The following is a 25,144-nucleotide window of genomic DNA, read 5'->3' on the forward strand; positions in this document are numbered from 1 at the left end:
TATTTATATTTAAAATGTTCCTCTTATACACACACACACACACACACACACACAACTATCCAACAATGCATTCTCTCACATTGCCCCTTTTCCAATATAATTTATAGTTTAATAGTTTCAGCATCGTATGAGGTCAACAGTATGCTAGCAAAGCGCATGCATTTCATTGTAATTTAACCCTTTGTATCGAATTGCCTATTGACAGTAAAAAAAAAAATAATTAAAAAAAAAAAACCTGACGATGTGTTCCCTCCAACGGGTCTCCCGGGACAACCACAAGACCTCCTCTCAGTTGGCCATGAGGTGACCAGAGGTCATCCTCCTCTGATCCTCCTCTCAAGGCGGAGGAGCAGGGGCTCTGCTCTGAGCCCCTCGAGGACAGCCGAACTCATCACCCCATCACGGAGACTGCTCGGTGTCCACAGTCTTGTTCTTTAACCCAGACTTCCTGACCGCAGGTGAGGGGGGGGGGGGGTAACGTAGGTGGACTGGTAAATCGAGAGCTTGGCTTTATAGCGTTATATGCCCCCTCTTCTGCACTACCGCCACAGTCATACCCATCAATCTACTCCAGCGGATACAGAAACAGCACACCCTCCCAGACCCACCAGAGTAGCCGAGACTCCCACATCTATACTGAATTGGCTACTTGCAGTACACACAATGTAATGAAGCATGGATGACATGTTCAGTATTCTCTTTCAGTCCTTCCAGGTTTTTACTATCGCTATTACGGATCAAGAACCAGACATTTGTACAGCTGTTTTTTGACGACGCGCGTTGTAAAAAGTGTTGCACAAATTCACTTGACTTGAAGCGACACTGCAGATACCGTGTGCAGATGGCTTAGGTATCTACCTGACACAGTGTGTTTGTGTGGGGGAACCCCACACGTGTCTGCTTGGACAAGCAACTGAGCCACTGCCTCACAAACACATACTCGCACACACACACACCACACACATACAGAGACAATACACACACAGACAATAACACAGAAACACACAGTCATCTGTCCTTTCTACAATGGGATGTGATGAAATACGCAGTAAAAGGTTACAACTGGTTAAATTTAAATGTGCATTTAAAACATCTAAAATATCATTATCTACATGGTAAAAAAAGGACAGTCTACGCTACAACAACATTAGCTCATATGTCAGATGCTTGGGAAAAAAAAAAATCTAATTCCAAACATTTTATCATTTGGTGGATTCTGGATTTTGCCGAACTGGGTCCCAGTCACACACCCTTCAGGGTGAGAGACCAAATGTAAAGGTCTTTGCCCAGGCCAACGTACGAGAACATTTATAGGCTTGGCAGAGGAGGGTTCTTAGCACCTGCTCATAACTGCAGCGGTCACCGCTTCTCCTATACGTCTGTCCTCATAGGACAGAGAGGCGCCAAACTGACACTGAAGAACGAACACCAACTGCGAGCGACTGATGATCGCCTTCCGCCAGCTCACGGACGCCCCTAGTGGCATGTGTGGATTTAAACTCGAACACACCCAACAGAATACAGCTGATGAACGACATGCACGTATGCTACAGGCCTGCACAAAAGCATACAACTCAAACGCAAACGCCTGCTTCCCGACGTGCACGGAAAGGCCTGCTTCCCGACGTGCACGGAAAGGCCTGCTTCCCGACGTGCACGGAAAGGCCTGCTTCCCGACGTGCACGGAAAGGCCTGCTTCCCAAGATGCAAGCTTCTTATAACTGAGTTCTGAGTGACTCCCACCTTTTCTGGAACTCCCTCCTTACATAAAATCGCACACAGTAACAACAAGGTAATGACAAATATTCCACCTGTTCTGTAGACAGTTAACACACCAAATTACTTTCTGTGTCTGAAAATATAGCACACTACCTCAGTAGACCAAAAATGTGACCAAAAAAAAAGTCCATTTTATGTCATTTTGAGTCAAATTTAGACTGAACAAACAGAATGCCTTCACGGCAGACTGCCGACGTTGATTCGACATGCACACTCGGCCAAAACGATGCTGACAAGAATCAGCTAGAGCCAACGGTGTGGAACACACTGCACCGAGTAGATGCTGTCTTCACACACACACACACACACACACACACACACACACACACACCTCATTATGAGGAAGGCCAGCTGCAGAGAAGATGGGGATCTTCTGTCCTCTGGCGATACTGTTCATACCATCAATGGCAGAGATGCCTGTCTGGATCATCTCCTCAGGATAGATACGACACTGAGGGTTGATGGGTTGGCCTGGGAGAGATAAAGATGTCTTTAATGCAGAGGTCATTAACGCAAGGGCAAAAAACACACAAGTATTTTGTTGTTTCTAGGATATATAGATAAAATTTATTTTCAGTGACAGCCGAAAACAATTAAATGTCAATGCCGTTCTAGATTTGGTTTTTTTTGTACACTTTTGAGATTTTATTTTTACAACCAGTTTGTTTGCACTCTATCTATGCCACATATGTCTTCAGTAACTTCTGGAACTGTCCTGAGAGCAGGGCAACCATGAAGTGTCCTGAGATCAGTGCGACCCTAAGGCGTGGTTGTCTCTGTTCCTCATGGTCTCAGTTGACCTCTTTTGAAAGCCCTCATGAGATTCATGCGTTCTCTCTATACATCAGAAAACCCAACCTCAGACACAGGCAGCCTTGAGCGACTGTAAAACTAAGCCTTCAGTGAATGGGTTTCAACATGACACACAGATCCTAATACAATGTTTCTTATTTAATAAGCGCAGTTCCCGTGCGAGTCTCAGGGCCAAGGGCTTTTCTTGCAGCCGGGCAGGCTGGGAAGGGGCAGATATTCAAGTGCTGGATAAAGTGTGAAGACTGAAGACATCCTGTACCCATGATGTCTAGGTAGTCCTCAGCCAATACACTGGGGCCACGGTCAATAGGTTTGCCCGAACCGTTGAAGACACGTCCTAAGAAAAAACACCCATGACATTAACTTATTTATTTTAACTGATTTATTTTGATCATATCCTTTATTTATAAGGGGTGTGTGGGGTATAAGTGCATGTGTGTGAGAGAGAGAGAGAGAGAGACAGATTGTATGTTTACCCAGCATGTCCTCAGACACAGGTGTGCGTAGGATGTCACCTGTGAACTCACAGGCGGTCTTCTTAGCATCAATACCTGAGGTCCCTTCAAACACCTGACAATTGCAAAAACAGACATCGGAATCCATCGCTATGTGTCTTATCACAGGATCACTGAGACTGTAACAGTAGCCATAACATTTAAGATCCAAAACGCTGTAGCCTCTGAATGAACTAGATTCATAGGAAGAAAAACAACCCGCACACCAGCTCACAAATACAACCCGCACACCAGCTCTCACAGACACACCCCGCACACCAATCCACAAATACAACCCGCACACCAGCTGAAAAAATGCCTTGCAATTTCCCAGTGACTTCCAGTATAGTGCGCCATGGACCTGCGACTTGCCACATTTTAAATAAGCACTAAATATTTCACTTGAACTGCCAGCAATCCTAAAAACCATGTTTTCTTACCATGTTACCCAAGGGCTCAGATGAACTGGGCAAACCAGACTTTTCTTTTTAAATCAAGCACTCTATGCAAATGTGATTTTGGGAATTAAAGTATTCAAAGACACGTTAATGATATGTTTAAAGGGGCTCGCTAAAAGTCTATGCCCAAGGCCACAAATTTGCTAAACCCATTCTATAAAAATTTCAAAACCTCTTTTGTCAGTCTAAGTTTTGTTCCGCGTCATGCAGTGTAACCAAATATTTCCGCCCCCATTCGCTTCTCTTTTCCACTTCTGCTTGGAAAATCCTTACAGCAGCAGGAGCAACTGTTACTTCAGAAAACATTAATTCTGCTGCTTCTGTTGCTAAACCTACATTGCAACATATCGCATTCCTGAACCACGGGATGTCATGAAGTTAAAATGGCAAGCGTATACCCTCCCCCTCAACTTGAATCGTCACGGGGACGTGCGTGTGGAAGGAACCGAGACTGGGCCAGAGCAGTGTCTACTGCCTCACCTGAACAACAGCCTTAGTGCCAATCACCTCCAACACCTGCCCACTCCTCCGGGTGCCATCCGGCAAGGTGAGGTGGACGATCTCAGCATAGCGAGGAAACTAGAGAGCGAACGGAGGAGGGAGGGGGGGAGAGAATAAACAAATAGGTTATCAAATGAAATTTAAAAAGAAAGAAACATCGTTCAAATCAGAAGGGCCAACAAATGGTTCCTATTGCCAAGACTGAAAGGTTGTTACTGGATATTCTGCGTAAATACTGCTGTGAATATAGAGCGAAATATAGTGTTTAAAAGAAAAAAACAAAAACAAAACAAGAAAGTCTCTTACTTTGACCTTGTCCAGAATGACCAGGGGGCCGTTAACACCCGACACAGTGGAATATGCTGAGGAAAACAGAATGCCTTCCCTTTTAAATCAACATCACAGGATGAACATAAACTTTTGCATTCGCCAACAACTGATGACACTGAATCATTTCATTTTCGGCAATTTCAATATTTGAAAGTGGCCTTTGCACCTCTGGCTGCTCCAAGGAAAGTGCATGACTTCAACCCCCCAACAGAGGCCAACAAATGAGCCTTCCATCAGATGGAAATGAGGCCCAGCTCTCTCCTAACCTCGCCGCTTCTAATCGCGCACACTCTGACCTTTACTCAAGCATTATAATTTGACTTTCTGCGCATTGCCGTGGGCAAATGTCAGAGTGATAGAAGTGCTGGGCACCGTCCCCGTCCGTCTGCAGGCGTGGAGGCAGAGGGACCGGGTCCCCACCTTACCAAACCGAAGACAGCCCCGCTCTGCTCTCCCCGACAACCATTGCCTTTCCATAACACGCCTAGCAGTTATCAGCCTGAGCGCCAAGTGTAATCCTTCCGAAATAATAGGCATTACAGAAAGGGAGAGATGGAGTAGCTTCTTGCAGGTGGGGTCAGGTAATAAGAGCTCTTCTGGAGGAAGATCGTAGTTGGAGGGAACGGGTCGAGGCACTTGGAGAGGGATCGCAGCGCTCAAGCAGCGGGAAAAAGTATTTCTAACTGTGAGATAGGTACAGACATGGGGTGAACCTGTGCACTTTAACAGAGTTGCACAAGCCTGAGCTCAGAGCTAGACTATGGCTCCGCGTAGGTCTTCAGATTGGAAATACATAAACTTTAAATAAATTTGGTGTTTTTAAATGCTCTACAAGTAATACTCGCTAAGAAAACAAAAATACTCACTTCATCACTTTGACTTTCCTCCAGTTCATTTAATAGTATGAACTCTGGGGTTTAGGTTCGCCCCAACTGTCAGGCTTTTCCTCTGACACAGGGGATGAGATGTGTGATGAGACTCTGAAGCTAAAGACCATCAGCTCACGGCTACGTTACCTCGCCACTATGTTAGCTCACTGTTATGCGACATTAGCGTGCCACTACGTTGAGTTTGCTGCTACGCTAGCACGGCACTGTTAGCTCACACCGTTTGCTGGGGGAACGTGAGTTAATGAGACACTGTGATAATACCATGCGGCTCCTCTCAGAGCCTGTACACGGCGCTGAAGCATGCCGCTAAAATCTCTCCAACACACACTCACCTCAGTACTCTGCAGGTAGAAAGTAAGTAAAGACACTGAATAAAGCCATCTACACATGATGCTTACAAATAATGAATGAAATAAATAATGCAGGGTTAATATTTAGAACAAGGATAACTACTACCAATAAGTTTTTAAAAAAGCTACCTGTTGCTATATAGGTTTATAAAAAAATAAAAATAAAAAATAAAAAAGGCTTACATCTGTGTCCAAATAGAAAAAGAAGACTCAGTAAAACCTTTAACGTCTAAGCTGCAGAAAAACATGTCTGTCATGATCCGTGATGATGTGAGAGAAATGACTGTCACACCAAAGGGCACCAAGCGTGTGAGCCTCAAGTCGACAAAACTTTGTAGTGTTTCACAATCTATACTGTACCTATTTAAATAAACATGTACGGGCCCAAATTAAAAATTAAAACAGCCGAAGCCTGCAGGTGAAATCCACATTACCTGAATCCCGACAGTGCAAATGTGTCCCTAAATAAAAGATTAGCCTCGTAATTACCATTATGTCTCAAAGAAAACCAGGGCCTCATCACACTCAACACCAAATAATGCCATTTCACAAATGGACAAAAATACACGTTTTTCTGCAAATTCCAACATTTTTCAAGACATTATGGTTTTGTTCAACGCCTCCTTTCCGACCCGGCCCAGACAAATTGCAGCACGCACTTTTGATGGATGTGTTTATAAAATGGACTTAATAGCTACACTTACCCCACAAATTGCCCATATGTTTCAAAAGAGATTCATATGGCTATTTACCGAGATGTGATCATAATTATGATGCAGGAAAATTGCCACCGTATAATTGTGCATCAACCTCTTAAACATCTCTCAAAACACCCCCCCCACACACACACACACACCTAATGGAAAATACTACCAAAATCTTTCAGCCAAACACAAGAAGACTTATTGCAGCGATGTACTTGGCATTAGCATATTAAAACAGGTGTAAGCAAGTGGACCAATGTAGGGCATAGAGCATGTTCTTACACATACTGTGAGAAAATGTGACTCAGAACATTAAATGGACTTACACTTCAATTTAACAGACATCATATAAAATAGCAGTGCACTGCAGAACTTAATTAACATGCGTTTTCTTCGGAACGCATGTAAGAAAATAGATGGATTAAAGTAACAAAACTGCGCAAGCACCCTCTGCATTGCACCCAACGCCTCTGCTCTGAGCTCTTTCAGAGGGAGCGCCACAAGTCTCGGAAAAGGCCGCGCAAAATAAAGATTAAAAAAAAAAAAAAAAAGGCTATATATTCACATGGCATGAAGTAGCAACATTTCCCATTGGGCTTGAAAAACTTTCTCCACCCCTCCCAGGACACTTGAGCTGGAGTGTCGCGGTGCGCGGGCCAGGCGCGGAACAGTGCCGTGGGTCAGAGCCAGCCCTACAGAGCTGCCAGGGCCATTGTCTGCAGAAACGTTAATTGGTTGTAATCTGGCGGTAGCGGCTGTTTTGGTAGCCTGACCTTGTGCCCCCCAAGGACACCTTGGTGTGAAGTACTAAAAGGGCCCATTGAAGAGCCAGTGAAAGAGGCCCAGAGCATTCCAACACACTCCCATTCCTGCACTCAAAGAGAGGGTGATGGAGACCAGGGAACAGACTGGGCTGTGGAGGGTAGCGGAGGGTGGGGTGACGGAAGGGTAGCTGAGAGGTGGGGGGGGGGGGGAGTTGAAGGGTGCTGGGGTGACAGAGGGTTAGCTGAGGTGTGGGGGGTTGCAGGGCAGTAGCTAAGGGGTAGGAGAAGCCTCCCCCCGCCCCGCCCCTGCACGTCTCATATCATCACACCCCCTCGGGGTCTGTTTTGTTTTTTTGTTTGTTTTGGGGGTTTTTGTTGGGTTTTTTTTTTAGTGATTTGCAAACACACTGCTGTCCCACCACAAGACAGCACGTAAAGAGATGGAGACGAGGGGAGAGAAGACCAATTACCAAAGCAATCAGGACAAAACATAAAAGACAACCCAGCCAGGGCACCTGCTAGGCTGTTTATAGGTTCAAGCCAGATGTACTCTTGTGTATAAAAAACAGAACAAGGAAAAAAAAAAAAATTTAAAAATCAGACGAACCCTGACGAAGACCAAGTGAATGCCTTATACCGAGACGCTCGGCATAACGCATTCTTCTTACACAAGCTGGCTGGGAATCTTGGGGTTGAGAAGTATATGAACTCAAAGCGCACGCTCCTTCTTTAAAAGGCCAAACAAAGCTGAGATCTGTTTCCAACTGCATACTCATCTACACACTTCTCACATCCTTGGAGAGCCATGAGAAATTGTTTTAAGAAAAAAAAAAATTAAGAGGATAATCGGATTGAGAATAAACCTTGAAAAAGAAAAGCAAAATTGTTAGAACTTTTTTTTTTTTAAATAAAATAAGTGATTTGTTTGTACAGTCAGCTCTGCTGTGAATGAGTAATATCAGACTACCATTCCTACAGTTTAGGACACAATTCAGAACAACATACTGTAGTTGCTTGTGTGGTTTAGGCTCACATTCTCCCTTTACTTAGCCCTAATCTTTACTTAGCCCTAATGTGTTCTTTACTTAGCCCTAATGTGTTTAGTTAAGGAAATGAAACATTATGAATGCCACATCTAAGTTGCGAGCATGCCTTTCTCAGAGGCAGCATGCACAGCCAGTATTTAACAGATACAAAACAATTCCCCAACAGCTGCTTTTAGAGTAAATATACAAGGTATCAAAACTTTTGATATCATTTCCATTCAAATATTAAAAGTCAAATATTATTCTTGGTTATTTTGTGAGGCATAGAAAGGCATCAGCCAGCAAATCACAGAACCATTAAATTGGATAATAACTGAAAAAGATCCATAATGAAGACAGACACATTCAGCTGATATGTATGTGTCGAACATTACGTTGTGAATATGGCTGCAGTAACATCCTCAAAATTATGAATCCAAAGGACACACAGAGAATGAGCAGTGAAGGGAACATGTTAACTGAACCTCACTGCCATTCTCCCAAACAGCCTGCAATGTGGTCTCAACGTGCAGCATGTAAACAAGGGGTTTTATAAAGGCACAAAATGTCCATTTTATGCTTTTGACTAAACACACATTAACACATTTCTGCGAAAATAATCAATTATTTTTTTCACTTTCGTAATTGCATCGGCTATTCCGTTAAGAGATGTAATTGTGCCTTGATTCAATCGCATTTAGAAGATCCGAACATTATAATGTGTGAAAATTGTGAAATGAGACTCGATAAAAAGAGAGAAATAGTGGACAAGCAAAGGGCAGGCGTGTGAAAGGCTGTGAATGGAGACTGGCTAGAGCCTGCATTGGTATTCACTCGCGTTTCAATGCTAACAGGCAGAATCCAATTACAATACTGACAGCAGAGTGGGGGAGCTCAAGAGCTCAGGTCTCTGAATGCAAAATGCAAGAATCAGATGTAAAGGAAGTTTCTTCAAGAGTATCAGAAGCACGGAATATTCTCAAGGCTTTCACCAGTACTGAGAAGTATTCTATGTGCATGAATCTTAAGGTTTTCTACCCTCGATACTTTCAGATGGTCGAGAAACACTTGTGACGTGTCTCATTATATTGACAAGGCCAAAGTATAGTTTTGGCCAACTGTGCAGATTGGGCAGGTGGCCACTTCAACACGGCTTGTTCGTATAGGTCCTGAATGAGGCACCTACCACATAAACTTGGTTTGTGGTAAAGGCACAAAGCTGAGTCTCCTTAACTAATATTCAAAGACACTTGAGCTGCCATAAAAGTACAATTATGAACTCCAAACACAGTACAACTACAAGACTAACAACAGCCAGTCAAACCCAAGCATACACCCACCCAACCCTTCAATAACCTAGCTGTTCACCTGTCCCTACAGTGCACTCAAGAATGGTAACACCTGTCCCAACAATGCCCTGGACAGCGATAACGGCCCATCAGAGACACCCAAACAAGCAAACACCCACACCTTGATAACTGCCCATCAGGTGGGAATGCTTTTGACCCACAGGCAGAGGCTATGCCTGAGAAGTGCTCACTCTCGATGATTGGACCATGTGTAACGAGGGGGGTGGGTGTGTGTGTTAGTGGTGGGGTACTGCTGAAATTTGTTGGCCGTGGAACACAGGATGTAGGCCTGGTGGCTGGTTAACCCCAGAGCTCTTCTGGAAAGAGGTAGCTGGGTTAAATCAGCTGTAATGTCATACCAACAGTTTCACAGATATCTGCACAGGACCGGCAGGTTTTTTGGAGGTACCCTGCCTAGCAACAGATTGATAATGTAAACTCATTTTGCCAGGTTTACAATGACGTGTGCAAAAAAAATTTTTATCCAAGATAATAACTGGTTATATGTTTTGTCTTATATTTCGGGATTTTTAAAGTTACAGTTTACATATTTGGTGTATGTGTGTGATAATATATAAACAAATATACATACAGTACCAGTCAAGATTTGACTGAAAATATATTTTTTATTTCAATAAAGGCATTTCAATCTAACAGATTACGGCAAGGGCCAAAATGTGGCTAGACACCTGCCAGTGGTTAGTACCCACCAAAAGTTTTCCAAGGAACTGGCTACAGGGTTGTGAGCGCCAAAATCTCACCAACACGTGTGGATAGTGAAGGCTGGCCTATTTGATCCAATCCCACAGGGCTACCGTGGCACAAATTACTGAAAATGTTTCCATCATAGCTATTTATGAAGTTGTGTAGATGTAGACCAGTCAGTTTCCGTGCTGACCACCACTGAAAGTGGAATCAGAACCGGACCGGATCAAGGAATAATGGAAGAATATGGCCTGGTCTGATGAATTATGTTTTGTTTTACAGCATGTGAATGGCTGGGTACGCTGTTTAGCTGGGACAGAGATGGAGCCAGGATGCACCAAGGGAAGAAGGCAAACCAGCCGAGGCAGTGTGATGCTCTGGGGAATGTTCTGCTGGGAAACCTTGGGTCCTGGCACTCATGTGGCTGTTACTTGGACATGTACCACCTAAACGTTGTTGCACTCCAAGCGTGCCCCTTCATGGTAACGGTATTCCCTAATGGCAGGAGCCTCTTTCAGCAGGATAATGCACCTTGCCACACTGCAAATACCGTTCAGGAATGGTGTGAGGAACATAAAGGGATCAAAAGTGTTGACTTGGCCTCCAAATGCCCCAGATTTCAATCCGATCAAGCATCAGTGGGATGTACTTAAAAAATAAGCCTGATCCATGGATGCCACTTCGCAATTTACAGGATTTACAGGATCTGCTGCTAATGCCTTGGTGCCAGACACCACAAGACACCTTTAGAGCTGATCAGTGTATACATGTACACAATATAGTAGTGCAACTACACAAACGCTACACTCCACGGCCAGTTCAAGACTACTGTTACGCACAGGTTGAGATGTGCAGAGATAAGCCTGCTTTTTTTTTTTTACTGCATACTTAGGTATAATGACAAAAGTAAATTGAAAAATAACTATATGCTATAAGATAGCAATCATATGAAGCATATTATCTGTACACTAGAAATATACCTTATGTTTTGTCAATATTTTTACTTTGAAGCAAGAAACCTTAAACAAACGAATGGAAAAAAAAAATAAAAATCACTGGAGACCAACAACTTTGCAGAAGGTGTTTACAGCATTGTTTTAAACAAGAAGCTTGAATGCAAAGAAAAATGCATGCTGCATCATAGCACTTTATGCTCAGGACGATGGGTGTGTTTTCCCCCCCTTGGTCTAAGTGGTACATAATTTAGAGACTTGGATACTATTTTTGAAAGTCAACCATTCTATACTCTTCTTTCAACTCATTTCATTTTCTTTGATGGCAAGATGAAGTCAAACGCCCACAGGGGGCTTTCTCTTTCACTGTCACGACAATTGATTAATTACAAGCGGACAAAAGGATTAGAAACAGGAAACTGTAGACAAAATGAAGCAGGCTGTGACATCTGAAAGATTTGTTTATAACTGTGTCATTATGGGTAATTGTTTCTTCACAGAAATACCATTACCACGCTGAATGGCTTTTCATTTCATTTAAATGTCTATTCAGAGCTAAAACAAAGAGCAAAGACAGTCTGGGTTAATTGCTTTTGTTGCAAATGACATGATTAAGATAAAAAAGGCCTCAACTATCAAAAGATAGATGAGTATTGTGTTCACTTTATTTGTTTGTCTCTTTCATAGTCATAGACATTTGACTTAGCACAAGCATGTGAGCACATCAGCTCATCACACCAACGACACACTCACCATAGGGACTTTAGGGAGAAGACGCAAACAGACACTGGAACAAGGATGAACTCCTGCAAGTGATCATGTCCCAAATGTCCCAAATGTTTAGAGATCTTCTACTTTCTCCAATGACATCAAGGAGCTCAAAGGATTTTAAACTTCTTAGCAAAGGTGTTCTAAAGTATTCTTAGAATTTACATATCAATGAACCATGCAAGAAATAAATAACATGAGCATTGCGATGCAAATGCAACCGAAACTCGTATGCCAAGGTTTCTCAGTAAATAGAAGAGGACCAATCAGAGTCAGTGTGACGGACGGGGACCTTTCAGGTGAATGAAGGCCATCTGGGTACTCACTTGTGTGACATGCCTGCGTGTCTGTCATGAATCATTTCCTTGAGTCATAGGCTGCTATCACCATGCACTCAGCCTCTGTTCACTGATGATAAAGAAAACGGAGGTGCTATCTAGCATGCCTACATTAGAGGGGCTATTTGAACTGTTCTGAAGGGTGCTGGGATATTGGGGGGGGGGGGGGTCAGTCTGGTGTCTTTATACAGGCAACCAGTCTCGCTCGCTCTCTCTCTCTCTCTCTCTCTCTGTCTGTCTCTCTCTCTGTCTGTCTGTCTGTCTGTCTTTTTCTGCTTTGGCTTTCAGATTCAATTCTTCCATTAAGTCATTTCTTCCTGGTTTGCTAAAAGGCTTTTAGCCCAAGCTTTCCTGTGACACTCTCAAGAAAAATAAGGGGGGGACTCCACCCAAGCTGGTTGTCTCAGAGAAAGCATGTTTGAGGTGTAAATTAATGAGGTAGACTGTGAATAACATCAATAATATACAAGGTGAAAAGAGAGGGAGAGAGAGAGAGAGGTGAGGTAATTCTTATCCAGACTCTTCATTAAAAGGGTAAACAAAATTAACAAATCAAACACTGAAACATCACACGATTCAAATTATACCATCAAAGAGATGTCGGCACAAGAAGGTCTCTGATTAGTATCAAGGCTATCGGCCCCCTGTTTGCCATGCAGAAAAGAAAAAAACTAACTGCGCACACACACACACACACACACACACACACACACACACACACACACACACACACACACACACACACACACACACACACCTCATATGTGAATTATACTACATATTACATTGTGCTTTTATGAGAATTATACCAGATATTACATTATGCTGATGTGAATTATACTACATATTACATTGTGCTCATAGGTGAATTACACTACATACAACATTATTATTTATTATATATTATTACTACTACTACAATACATGTGAATTATACTACATGCCTATATGTGAATTACACTACATATTTCTACATTATGCTGTCAAAAGTAGGAACAACTGGTGCAAAAAAAGATTACATTGTTGTGGTGTAACTATGAAGTTCCATAAAAATATAAGTGAGCCTGCATGCTGAACCTGCATGCTGAACCTGCATGCTGAACCTGCATGCTGAACCTGCATGCTGAACCTGCATGCTGAACCTGCATGCTGAACCTGCATGCTGAATGCCAGGTCTCAATCTGAGTACAAGAAAGTGTCACAGAATGATAAAGGGATTCACTGCATTAAGAGATTCAGTACACACGTGTTAAAACCTTAATTCTTGGTTCAACAAATTCCAACTTTGTGCAATATATGCTAAAAATCCCCTCAATGTGAAGTACATACTTCCTCCTGTGCCTCCTATAATATTTTGCTGTTCTTTAAACATAATGTACCTATTAAATAATTAATAAATAAATAAATAAATAAATAAATAAATAAATAATTACTACTACTACTACTACTATTCCAGACACAACTTAAGTGCTAATACTAATTCGGTCCTATCATTTTAATACCATTCCAGATTAGCTTCTAGTGAGAAGTTTGGTGGCGTTTGGTCTAACAAATGTTTCGTCTCAGGAAAATGTACAGACAGCTGACAGTTTTAGGGCTATTTTGATTAGCAAATTCACTTCACAGTCATTATCAAGAAAACTAATAATATTTACAAATGACTTTTTAATAAATCTAACAAATGTTTTCCCCTCAAGTAAGTTAAAATAGAACAATGTCCAAGATTATACCATAAGAGATATGATAATGGCTGTCATATACTCAATTGTGATGTATGGTAAAATGTTTAAGAAAAACTTAGTTTTGCATGGTTATGCACTCTACGCTCCAAAACTGGTTACAAGAAACAAATGAACAGGAAAGTACTTAGAAAACGTATGAAAGTTTTTCAAGGTATTCTCCAACTAAACTACTCTCCATAAAAACAAACGAAAAAAAACCAAAACAGCTTTGTGTAGCAAGATCAGATTGTCCACGAAATGTCGTTTGACTGTAAATGGGGTCAGCTGACCCAAGACATCTAGGTCAGCAAGTGTTCCACATGCATCTGTAGAATCACCTCTGTGACGAACAAACATTTTTGTACCTACTGGCTGCATGACTGGTAAATGTACAGCTAAAGCACAGTACAAGTGAGAAAAGCCTAATTCTTTCATTCAAATTCTCTAACCAAACAGAAAATGCAGTCCATGTAATTTACGCAAAGATATTAGATTTCTATGCATTACAGTTAACCACGGCACCCTAATATGATGTAAAAACACGAAATGAAGAGAAACTGATGAATGAATGATAGGTCTGAGACCTCAAATACACAAGCTAATCAGAATTTAAAATTAAATAAATCATTTTCCACTGATTATACTTTATTTTCCAAAGATGTTTATTTAAAACCCCAAAGGCCTCTCGCTCATATATGATTCATCCCCGGTCTCGTGTCTCACGTGATTGTCACGGGCTCAGCAGACGGCTGTTTAGGGTGTCACGTGATACGGATGGTTTCTAACCCCACCCCCCCTTCATCTGTTTAGGGTGTCACGTGATACGGATGGTTTCTAACCCCCCCCCCCCCTCCTCATCTGTTTAGGGTGTCCTTGGAAAAGTACAGCCAAGCGTCCCGGCGTACGATTATACCAAACACATTGGCATTTTCCAGGATGATTAGTATTCTGTAGTATGCTTATAGCATGATGACATGTCCAAGATAGCAAGCAGCTCACTGTCCATTTCCCTAGACAACCAGCTAGCTCATTCAACCCATATCAGTGGCGTCTCAGTCACTGTAGCCCACATACACCCTACAAAACACACAGCTAGGTGGTTCGTTTACTTCTAGCCCTAATTTACTTGTGGTTGATTAACTAGAAAACTAGTTGCTATGTGTCTCTGATCAAGGCAGACAGTTTGGTTAGGTAGCCAACCTAGCTAATGTTTGCTACTAATGTTTACACCCGCTTATTAAGCGCGTACTACGAAGACTATTAAGATGGAGAACTAACTAGCCGTAATACGTGCCTTTAACGGATGACTTATGAGCTAGCGTTTGCTAAGACTTACAAATCTTCTAATGAAATGTACAGTCCACATAGCTTCCTTAAGCAAATCTCCAGCTAGCCTAGCTATCTTATGCTAACATGAATGTACTTGTCATAGACACATGAGCCTCCTAGCGTTAGCCAAGCGTTAGCCTAGCGTTAGCCTAGCGTTAGCTCTCCTGAAGCTGAAGGAGGGAAGTCCGCTTGCCGTCTGAATTAAAGGTAAATCACACGCTTCACTTACTCAGCCTCGGCTGCGAGATGTAGTTTCTTGTCACAGCTTGTGCGTGTTGCCTTGCCGCAGCTTCAGGGCCGTTCAGGTCTACTGGAGCGTGCGCTACTAAGGTTGCCATCTTTTCTATGTCGATAAAAGTCGCTTCCTGACGGAGAGGTTTACACTTTTATCGGGTGAATTAACGCCGCTAGTCATATGACAGGACGGAAGTGCGCGTATGTGGCTGAGCGCCGGCGTTAAGGAAACAGCGTAGCAATGCGCGTCCCTCACATGCATTCAGAAATAGGAAACAATTTTACAGAAAATTCTGCTTCTCTGGGCTATGTAGGAAACTTAGCAATTTATTGGTTTTTGTTGTGTATTTGTCTTGAAGCTAAAAGTTAAAATTTATTAAGATCAAGCACGATTAGCAAATACTAGTCTTTTTTTTGCTGAGGTAACAGATTATTTGTATGGGTGTGAATGATATGATATATATATATATATATATATATATATATATATATATATATATATATATATATATATATATATATATATATAAACTAAATATCTGTATTATTAATCTTTCATTAGATTTTCATTAGATTAACATTAAAGGCAATGACGATGTATATTAAGGAGAGAGAGAAGGGGAAAACTGCGATTGTCCCCAAGCTAATTCACAGGTCCATTCTCTCTCCCTACACTTTTTAACATCAAGAGCGCAGTTTTTAAACTACTCGAAAGTGCTAGAACACTACCAAAGAGCAACTAAAAGATCTCAATGAGGTGACATTTCTCCCCGTTCAGCATGGGACCCAAAAGCCCACATCTAGCATGGGCTTCAAGAGCTGTTTTCATGCATGATCCAGTGCATGTTTCACCAAATAGGCAGTTAACACTTAAAGCCAATTTGCTGGATGTGGAGATGCTGTATGTTTTTACATGGCAGTTATTTCAAGCTATTAGAGTTGAATTGCATTATAATTTTTGTTAGTCTGAGTTTAATAGCACAGAATCTAGTCCCAAATCCTTACAAACACATGTAAAGTGACAGAAGTATCATTCAGATGTTGATGTGTCTTTATTTTGCATTTTCAACAGTTCAAGAGCAAGTAAAATAAAAATAAGTGTTTGTGTGTGTGCGTGTGTGTGCGTTTGTGTGTGTGTGTGTGTGTGTGTGTGTGTGTGTGTGTGTGTGTGTGTGTGTATGTGCCCAATCCCTCTGTAAATGGCAGGTAAAGGAGAGGTGGATGACGACACTCATTTGCATTTCTTCTGTTTCTCTCTCTACACATCATTTAGTACAATGGATCTGAAGAACTGAACTTCTGCCCTGTGAAAACACACACGAACCCACACAATCTACACACAAATACACAAGCCCACACACTGTGAACTCACAAACATATTCATACATACGCACAAACCCGCACACACACACACACACACACACACACACACACACACACACACACACACGCACTCCAGTGTGAAATTTCACGGCAGGACAAGCACTAGAGTTTGGAGTGGGTGAGTATAGCTGCTGTGCTGCTGACAGGTCTCTGTGCTCAGTGAGTCTCTCGAGAGTCAATCCAAACGTTTTCAGACAGAATGCAAAAAATAGCAGATTAATACCAGTGGAGAGCCTCCACCCACCAGGGCACTGCCCTCGCTTAAAATACATCAGCTTTACTCCTTCACATCTGACCACCAACACACCACACAGCTCCCTGGAGAGAGTGACAGAGAGTGAAAGAGAGTGTGTGAGGGAGAGAGAGAGAGAGAGAGAGAGCAAGAAACGGAGTGAGAAGCTGGGGGAATGAGAGAGAGAGAGAAAGCGGGAGAGGGGGAGGGAGGGAGGGAGAGAGGGAGAGAGGGAGGGGCAGAAATGAGAGAGAGGTTTTGTTTTTGTTGAACCCTGAATGACCTTGCTCGTTTGGAGAGGTGAATTACCTCATAACATAAAGATATGATGCTAACCCTCATCCTGTCTTATGGCTAAAGATATGATGCTGCTCCCTCTGCATTAATTATCTGGACGTATCTGTTCTATCATGCATATGTATGTGCATAATATATACAAGACAATGTGCATGTTTTTAGCTTGTGTATTAATTCTGCATATTTTTTTCTAGCTGACAGAAAAATTACTTTTGCACTCTATTGATGAATTCTATTTTAGTTTTAGTTTGCAGCCTGCTTTTTAACTAGCTTATATGAAAACATTAATGCTTCATTGTCTAACATCACATTAGGCCCATGTAACCCCTGCAGGGGACGTTTCTAATGTAAACATCTAAAAGACATACTAGCATTCCAAAGCGGCTACCTTAACATGGGCGTGTTTTCTTAAATAAATCTGGATTCATTATACCAACATTTCCAGTTAAGCTTAATGGATATTGCGAAGACGAATACCAATTAGGTAAACCAAGTCAGGCTTTAGCACTTTGCATTCAAGTTTCAGTGGCAAATAAAAAGAATGCACTTGCATTCCTCTTCTAGCCTTTGGGGCATTAATGCCCTGTGGGGTAATAAAAGCTGTGGGGTAATAAAAGCTGTGGGGTAATAAAAGATGGACTGCATACATTACCCTGGCTTCCATAAGCTCACCTGGAGCCTTAAACCATGCTGCCATTACACTTTGTTCATATTATGTACTGTTTTATATGCTTGTTGATTTGTTTAAAAAGCAGGCGAGTGATAGAACAATTTTGGGAGGCTTCAACAGGCTCTAAGATGAATGCAAGCTAATGAAGTGGAGTTTGGTTTTTACCTACGACATGTAATGTATAATGATCTATTTATAAGAATATTGACATAAATGTAGATGTATAGAAATGTAAAACATGTGCCCCAATCATCATTTCCACTATTCGAACAGGCCATTAAATTGCCAGATTAGTTAAATTAAGATGTTTTTATATGAACAATTGGAGAGTGAGATGTAGGGAGCGCTTTTTGTACATATCTTATTACCATTGCTTAAAACTTATGTGATATGTTCCGTATCATATCATTCACTGGTTATAAAACAAAAAGCCCAAGGAGAAATAACAAGCACTGAGCACTGGAGTAGTGTGTGGAGACATTTGTTTTTGTGAGAAAGTCTGCTGTAACAGTTTTGGAACATGTGCAGGTACAGTTAGAGTTTCCTAACAGCAAAAATATTCAGCATGTGGTGATACGCCAGAATGTCTGCTGATATTGACGCTACAGACATACCCACAACTGTACCATGTTGGAAAACTACAAACCTACATACATCTGTATCATGTTGGAAAAGTACACTTACCTACATCTGTATTATTTTGTAAACTTCACAAGCTTTATTGGCTTCATTCTACACCCCATAGCTGTGCCTTTTCTCGACGGGACCTCTCAGATGAGCAGCTGTCCTCGCTTGAATGTTTGTGTTTGTGTGTTTGCTGTGGTGTCTGCCCTTCCTTTTCCTCCAAGTGATTTCATTGGCTCGTTTATTCACTGAGGTTCACGTCCTGTCTGCACTGACGCTTAAGGAGACCCTGTAGCCAGCTATGGGAAGGTCCCCGTCAGGAAGGCGGGTGGTGTTTACTTGTGCCCGTTCCGTTCTCCCCTCTCCTCCATATGTATGTATAGCATAAAGGGAGAAACCACAAAGGAGACAAAACATCCACAGGATGCGCTCCTTCCTGCTCCCGCCGGCCTGGGCTTAAGCAGTGCTCATGTGTCAGAGGAAGCGTGTAGGTGGTCTCACACAATCCCCCACTCCCCACCCCTGCCGCGCTAACTCCACCCCTATTCTTTCCGAGCCCAGTCCTGACCTTCAGTATAATTGATCTATACAGGGACAGAGGGGAATGAAGGAGAAAGACAAGGTAGCAGCTGGGTTTTTTTTTATGCTGTTTTAATTTGTTTGGGAGATTCCTAAACTTCAGTTATGGTCTCGACGCAGGCTGACACTCAAACACACAGACGGACACTCAAACACAGAGGCTGACACTCAAACACACAGCTGACACTCAAACACACAGACGGACACTCAAACACAGAGGCTGACACTCAAACACACATGCTGACACTCAAACACACAGCTGACACTCAAACACACAGCTGACACTCAAACACACAGCTGACACTCAAACACACAGCTGATACTCAAACACACAGCTGATACTCAAACACACAGCTGATACTCAAACACACATGCTGATACTCAAACACACATGCTGATACTCAAACACACAGCTGATACTCAAACACACATGCTGATACTCAAACACACAAGCTGTAATAAAGATGTCATTCACTGTCCTGTGAGCTGTACACAAGCACATAAACACACAAACACACAAGAACATATATGGAACATATATGCACACAAACACAGACACAAGTGTGGTAACTTATATAGACACCTAAACACATACCGTAAGCACATTATTATGCTTGTGTAGAATGGAGTCCTGAAGCTAAACATGCATTAACAAGACAATTCATGTATAAATTTCACATTTGTAAAGAATATTCTTATCACATGTATTCTTCCCTCCAGAGAAAACTTATAATAACGATATACATTCTCCATTAACTTTTACAAGGACGACTGTTGTTCCACACAACTATGCTCTGGATAATACATAGCTGTGAAACGCTGTTCAATTCACATGAATTATTTTTCTGAATTTCAAAACTGATTCATAACTCAAAGTGCCCATGAAGGTTATAACACAGGCACCTACTGCTGTGAACAAGTCAGCCAGCAAAACACTCTTCTGCAGTCAGATGTGTCTATAAGACCACAAACACTGATCTAAGGCCAGCTATGGCTTTTTATGTACTAATAGAAACTCTTTGTGAATTGTAAAGCTGATCTCAGTCCTGCTGTATTTTTTTCTGAGAACTGCTTGAGATATATAGGCACTGCAACTCTCTGTACACTCCATTTGGACTCTAAACTAGATTACAACCTTCAGATGACTGCAGTCTATGACAACTGCACCCATTCACCCAACCTGTACAGAGAGATGCGTTTATTCCTCTGTGCTACCCCCCACCCCCACCGCACAAACACACTCACACACACACACACACACACACACACAAACACATTTTCTTTGCTTTCTCTCTGTCACAAAAACGCAATTGTGAGCACTTTCATCTTTCTTGCAAGGACAGTCTATTCTTTTATCCCTTGTATAGCCCCTCCTTTTCTCAGGCAGAGAAGGAGTTGTGTGCCTCACCCTGTTTGTACAGGCGATCTCTTGCCCGAACTGTAAAACACAATGGAATAAAATATCTTAAGAACGACCCCTCAGAAAATCTGCTCCCAAACCCCGAGCTCTGCAAAGAGCATTTTCGTTTAGTTTGCGTACTGTATTAAATCTACTGTAAATTGTCAGTTGGTTCCTTGAAAAAATTCCTTAATTTTCCTCTATCCGTGTTCCTCTGCTCCCACTTTAATATTACTGCTAAATGACAGAATAGTTGGAAAAAATTTAACTTTAAGAATGAAAAATTAACGAAATATGGAACACATACTGTCACTGGTCAACAATGATTTTGCTTCCTGCAAAAAAAACCCAAAAAACTACCTGTGTATTATGTATTTTTGCAATTCAAATATGCTTTTAGAATTCCTCTATCGTCTGTAGTTTTTTTGGTCCTGTATACTCGTATGTCAGTATGTATACTATGGAAAAGTGGTACCAAAGAAAGTCGAGCCCCTCTATGTTGGTACACTACTACTGGACACTGAAGAGGAATGAGGTCAAATGTAGGGAAAAATGTATGTTTTTACATACTATGAATAGGTAATATATAATTAATGTAAAATTGAATTGCCCTATGTGATAGGGACATTCTAAAAACAGACTCTAATTCAGTATAAGAAGTATATACGAAATCCAACCATTTTAGTTTGGGAAGCAAAAAAATGGTTCAGATATTGGTGTCTAGGACAGTGGTGTTATTGCAAGCCACGTGACAGTTCTTTCGTTAAGCAGTGTACTGCTATGTGTACTAGCTGAGTCAAACAGCTAATTCAGGAAAGAATAACGATTCCAGACCAATTCCAAACTAAGTCTTCAATTGTAGCTTACAATTATTTCTGATCTAATTCTCACAGAGTGGTTTAGAGCAAATCAGACTCCTTTCTTTTCATTAGAGCAGAATAACCAGATTAGGATTTAGAACACTTCTGTCACTTCTACTCTCCTAGAGACATTTTGCTGAAACGTCCAAAGCCTCCTCTTTAGGCAGTGGAGAGGCGGTTTGATTTTATTTCACATTAATGTCAGTGAAGGATTTCGCTAAACACTGCGACTGGGGCCCTCTGACGCGGTTCACCCTGATAGCGATGTGGTAGAGTATGGCCTTGTTCCTTTGTCTTTTAAAATCGGCACAATGCACTAAGCATGAAAGCCACACACGTGCAGTTTGCTGATCCTGGTGACACTGTTCAACCTTGTACCTGTGAACCCACACAGAAGAATCTGAATACCACCACGAATGGCATTCACACCCATACAAATAATCTGTTACTTCAGTAAAAAAAAAAAAAATTACAAAAAAGACTCATAAGCTTAATACCCACTAATGTGTATGTAGTGACTGACGGAAGACATTTTTGGAACTCAGTTGAAAGCAATGGCATTCAAAAATCATCCTTCCTTTTTCTGCTTGGGTATAATTGTATATCATAATAATAGCTATGTAAAATGTGTACTCTAACCCTATACCGTATCAAGCCGTAATTATTTTAGTGTCAGAATAATTCCATTTGATTTCGAAGAAAGAGAATTTTAAAATCCGCATTTGCTGATGTGCGTTTTAAGTCCTAAAATACAGATGATGCCCTCCAAAGGATCAGGAATCCGATCCAGCAACGCTAAGCAGAAGAGGATTTATGCCTAACAAGTGGTCATACCTAACAACTTAGAAAAACAGAAACCGGTGCACAGCAGCCAAAGAGGCATGTAGCACAACGAACTCTCCATAAAGCCTTGTAGCTAATTTGCGTCACAGCATATGAAATGGAAATAAATAAGGAGACGTTGTCTGCTGTTGTTTTTGCAGTCGTATATATATATATTCACACTCGCATCACAGGTCACAAAGATTCAACATAATATTGAAGCACATTGAAGTTGGGGATGGACTGTCCCTGACTCTCTCCCCCTCATTCACTCCTGCATTATTTGCAAATAGACTAATGATCTATTTATTACAGACGTGAAATAATTTACAATAAAATAACATTTTTTTTTAGTTACAATTCTCGATTTTCTGTTCTTTATACTACATCAATGTCAGCCCCAGGCCTTAGCGGATACCGTATTCTGCTCTCTCATCGCCTCCTGTCCCACTGTCTCCATGGTGACAAGGGTGTGTAGAATCTCTCAAGTTCTGGGTTTTGTTTTGTTTTTGTTTTTGTGGTAGAAAGGACACTGGATTTTACAGAGAAAGAAAACAGGAAAGGAAACAATTCACATTGGTGTTGTGCTTTTTTTGTTTGTTTGTTTTCATTTTGGTCATTTTGGGGGTTTTTTCCACTTGGCAAAAAAAAAAAGTCACGGTCCATTAAATCCACGTAAATGATAAGTGAATCTCCAGAACAGAGTTCCTCTCCTCCTGACCCCTGGCCTTGGAGCACTGGGGGGAGTCTGACCTCGTCTCAGTACACGTAAAACATGAACTCAGGACAACATCTCCAGGACCACCAAACACGCAGAAGAGCAAGACTGCATATTCAAGACATTAAAACACAGATCGAGACGACCTTTGAGAGAAAACAAGCAGGAGAAGGAACCCTCACAAAACCGTGAAAAAAAAACAACAGTGATCACAGGACTACGAGAACGAGTTTCAGCAGCTCAACTGGGCTTCTTGATTTTGATTTGCTTTCATCTGAAAGTGAAAACCAGGCCTAAAGTGTAAAGTTTGTGTGTAGTTGCTGCATGTTTCAAACACTTAAGCTGTTGATGCCATCATATATTCACGTGCTGTTCACCGCCCGAAGACTGGAGGTGTTGCGGGTGTTGTGGGTGTTGTAGGTATTGTGGGTGATATGGGTATTGTGGGTGACGTGGGTGTTGTGGGTGTTGTGGGTGATGTGGGTATTGTGGGTGACGTGGGTGTTGCGGGTGTTGTGGGTGTTGTAGGTATTGTGGGTGATATGGGTATTGTGGGTGACGTGGGTGTTGCGGGTGTTGTGGGTGATATGGGTATTGTGGGTGACGTGGGTGTTGCGGGTGTTGTGGGTGTTGTGGGTGATGTGGGTATTGTGGGCGACGTGGGTGTTGCGGCTGTTGTGGGTGTTGTAGGTATTGTGGGTGATATGGGTATTGTGGGTGACGTGGGTGTTGCGGGTGTTGTGGGTGATATGGGTATTGTGGGCGACGTGGGTGTTGCGGGTGTTGTGGGTGTTGTAGGTATTGTGGGTGATATGGGTATTGTGGGTGACGTGGGTGTTGTGGGTGTTGTAGGTATTGTGGGTGATATGGGTATTGTGGGTGACGTAGGTGTTGCGGGTGTTGTGGGTGTTGTAGGTATTGTGGGTGATATGGGTATTGTGGGTGACGTAGGTGTTGCGGGTGTTGTGGGTGTTGTAGGTGTTGCGGGTGTTGTGGGTATTGTGTGTGATGTGAGTGTTGCGGGTGTTGTGGGTATTGTGTGTGATGTGAGTGTTGAGGGTTGTTGCGGGGTTCCATGAGTACTGTGGGTGTTGTGGATGTTGAGCGTGTTGCGGATATTGAGAGTGTTGCGGGTGTTGAGGTTGTTGTGGGTGTTTGCGGCGTGTGCGGGTGCCGTGGGTTTTGTGTGCCGGCTGGGCTCTGGAAACATGAACCAAGATCTCTGTTCTTTGTACAAAAAAAATAATATATATGAAATAAATAAAAAATTATTAAAATGAACATTTGGTATCTGAACAACTCAGTTTAACATCGGCAAGTAATGGGTTAAATTATAAACACAGCAGTGTTCACTAGTGAACAGTATCTGGCACTCTACTGCCTATTTAAAATTCCCTTCCTTACGAAGGGGAGCCTGTTAGTTAAATAAGGGGTGTGCGGAATAAATCCCTACACAGGACCATGGACCTCATTGGATAACGTAACTCTGTTGTCAACTTACCAGTGCTTAATGTAGCTGCATGTGTGATTAAACGCGAAACATGTGACTGCTGTTTACTATGACTTAAGCCAACCTTTATGCATGTATCAGAAATGGAAGCTTCCTTCATCATTTCCCAGCAGTCTCAGAAAAAAAAAAAACCCTACTTGGCTTTCTAGTAGACAGAGGGCTGTTATCTTAGCATAATTAACATGACTAAAAATGTCCAGCTCAAAAAACGGGCTCCCAAAAACATGTGACAGTGAATATCTTGGGGGGGGGGGGGTTGTTTGTTTTTTTCTTGCTACATTCCTTCTTCAGGCATTTGTGTCAAAATTCACATAGGAGTAAAATTCTGAATTAGTGCAACAAGCTTGAAAACTCCTCCTCTTTCTGCAAAAGATGAGTGTAGATCTGTCTTTCTGCAAAAGATGAGTGTAGATCTGTCTTTCTGCTTTCACTGTTCCGAGAGGCATCACATGTGCGTTCTGACAACATGAAGAATGAAATAAAAAGCAAGTGTGACAATCATAGCACAGACAACACAAAGGAGACCAAGAGAGATTAAAAAGGGC

The 25,144-nt window shown here is 41.9% G+C and overlaps 1 protein-coding gene across 1 annotated transcript in view; it reads right to left on the reverse strand.

Moving 5' to 3' along the window:
* Nucleotides 1-15,702, reverse strand: part of atp6v1ba (ATPase, H+ transporting, lysosomal, V1 subunit B, member a) — a 28,011-nt gene extending 12,309 nt beyond the window's left edge. Inside the window, exons 1-6 of the mRNA XM_035532877.1 lie at nt 15,501-15,702; nt 4,352-4,407; nt 4,025-4,123; nt 3,069-3,162; nt 2,852-2,929; nt 2,111-2,250 (exon numbers count right to left, since the gene is read on the reverse strand). Of these exons, the coding sequence (XP_035388770.1) occupies nt 2,111-2,250; nt 2,852-2,929; nt 3,069-3,162; nt 4,025-4,123; nt 4,352-4,407; nt 15,501-15,609 (576 nt within the window). The 5' untranslated portion in view covers nt 15,610-15,702. The remainder of the gene's footprint in view (nt 1-2,110; nt 2,251-2,851; nt 2,930-3,068; nt 3,163-4,024; nt 4,124-4,351; nt 4,408-15,500) is intronic.
* Between the last annotated feature and the right edge of the window lie 9,442 nt (nt 15,703-25,144).

Source organism: Electrophorus electricus, chromosome 13, assembly GCF_013358815.1.
Source record: "Electrophorus electricus isolate fEleEle1 chromosome 13, fEleEle1.pri, whole genome shotgun sequence".
In the NCBI taxonomy this organism is placed as follows: domain Eukaryota; kingdom Metazoa; phylum Chordata; class Actinopteri; order Gymnotiformes; family Gymnotidae; genus Electrophorus; species Electrophorus electricus.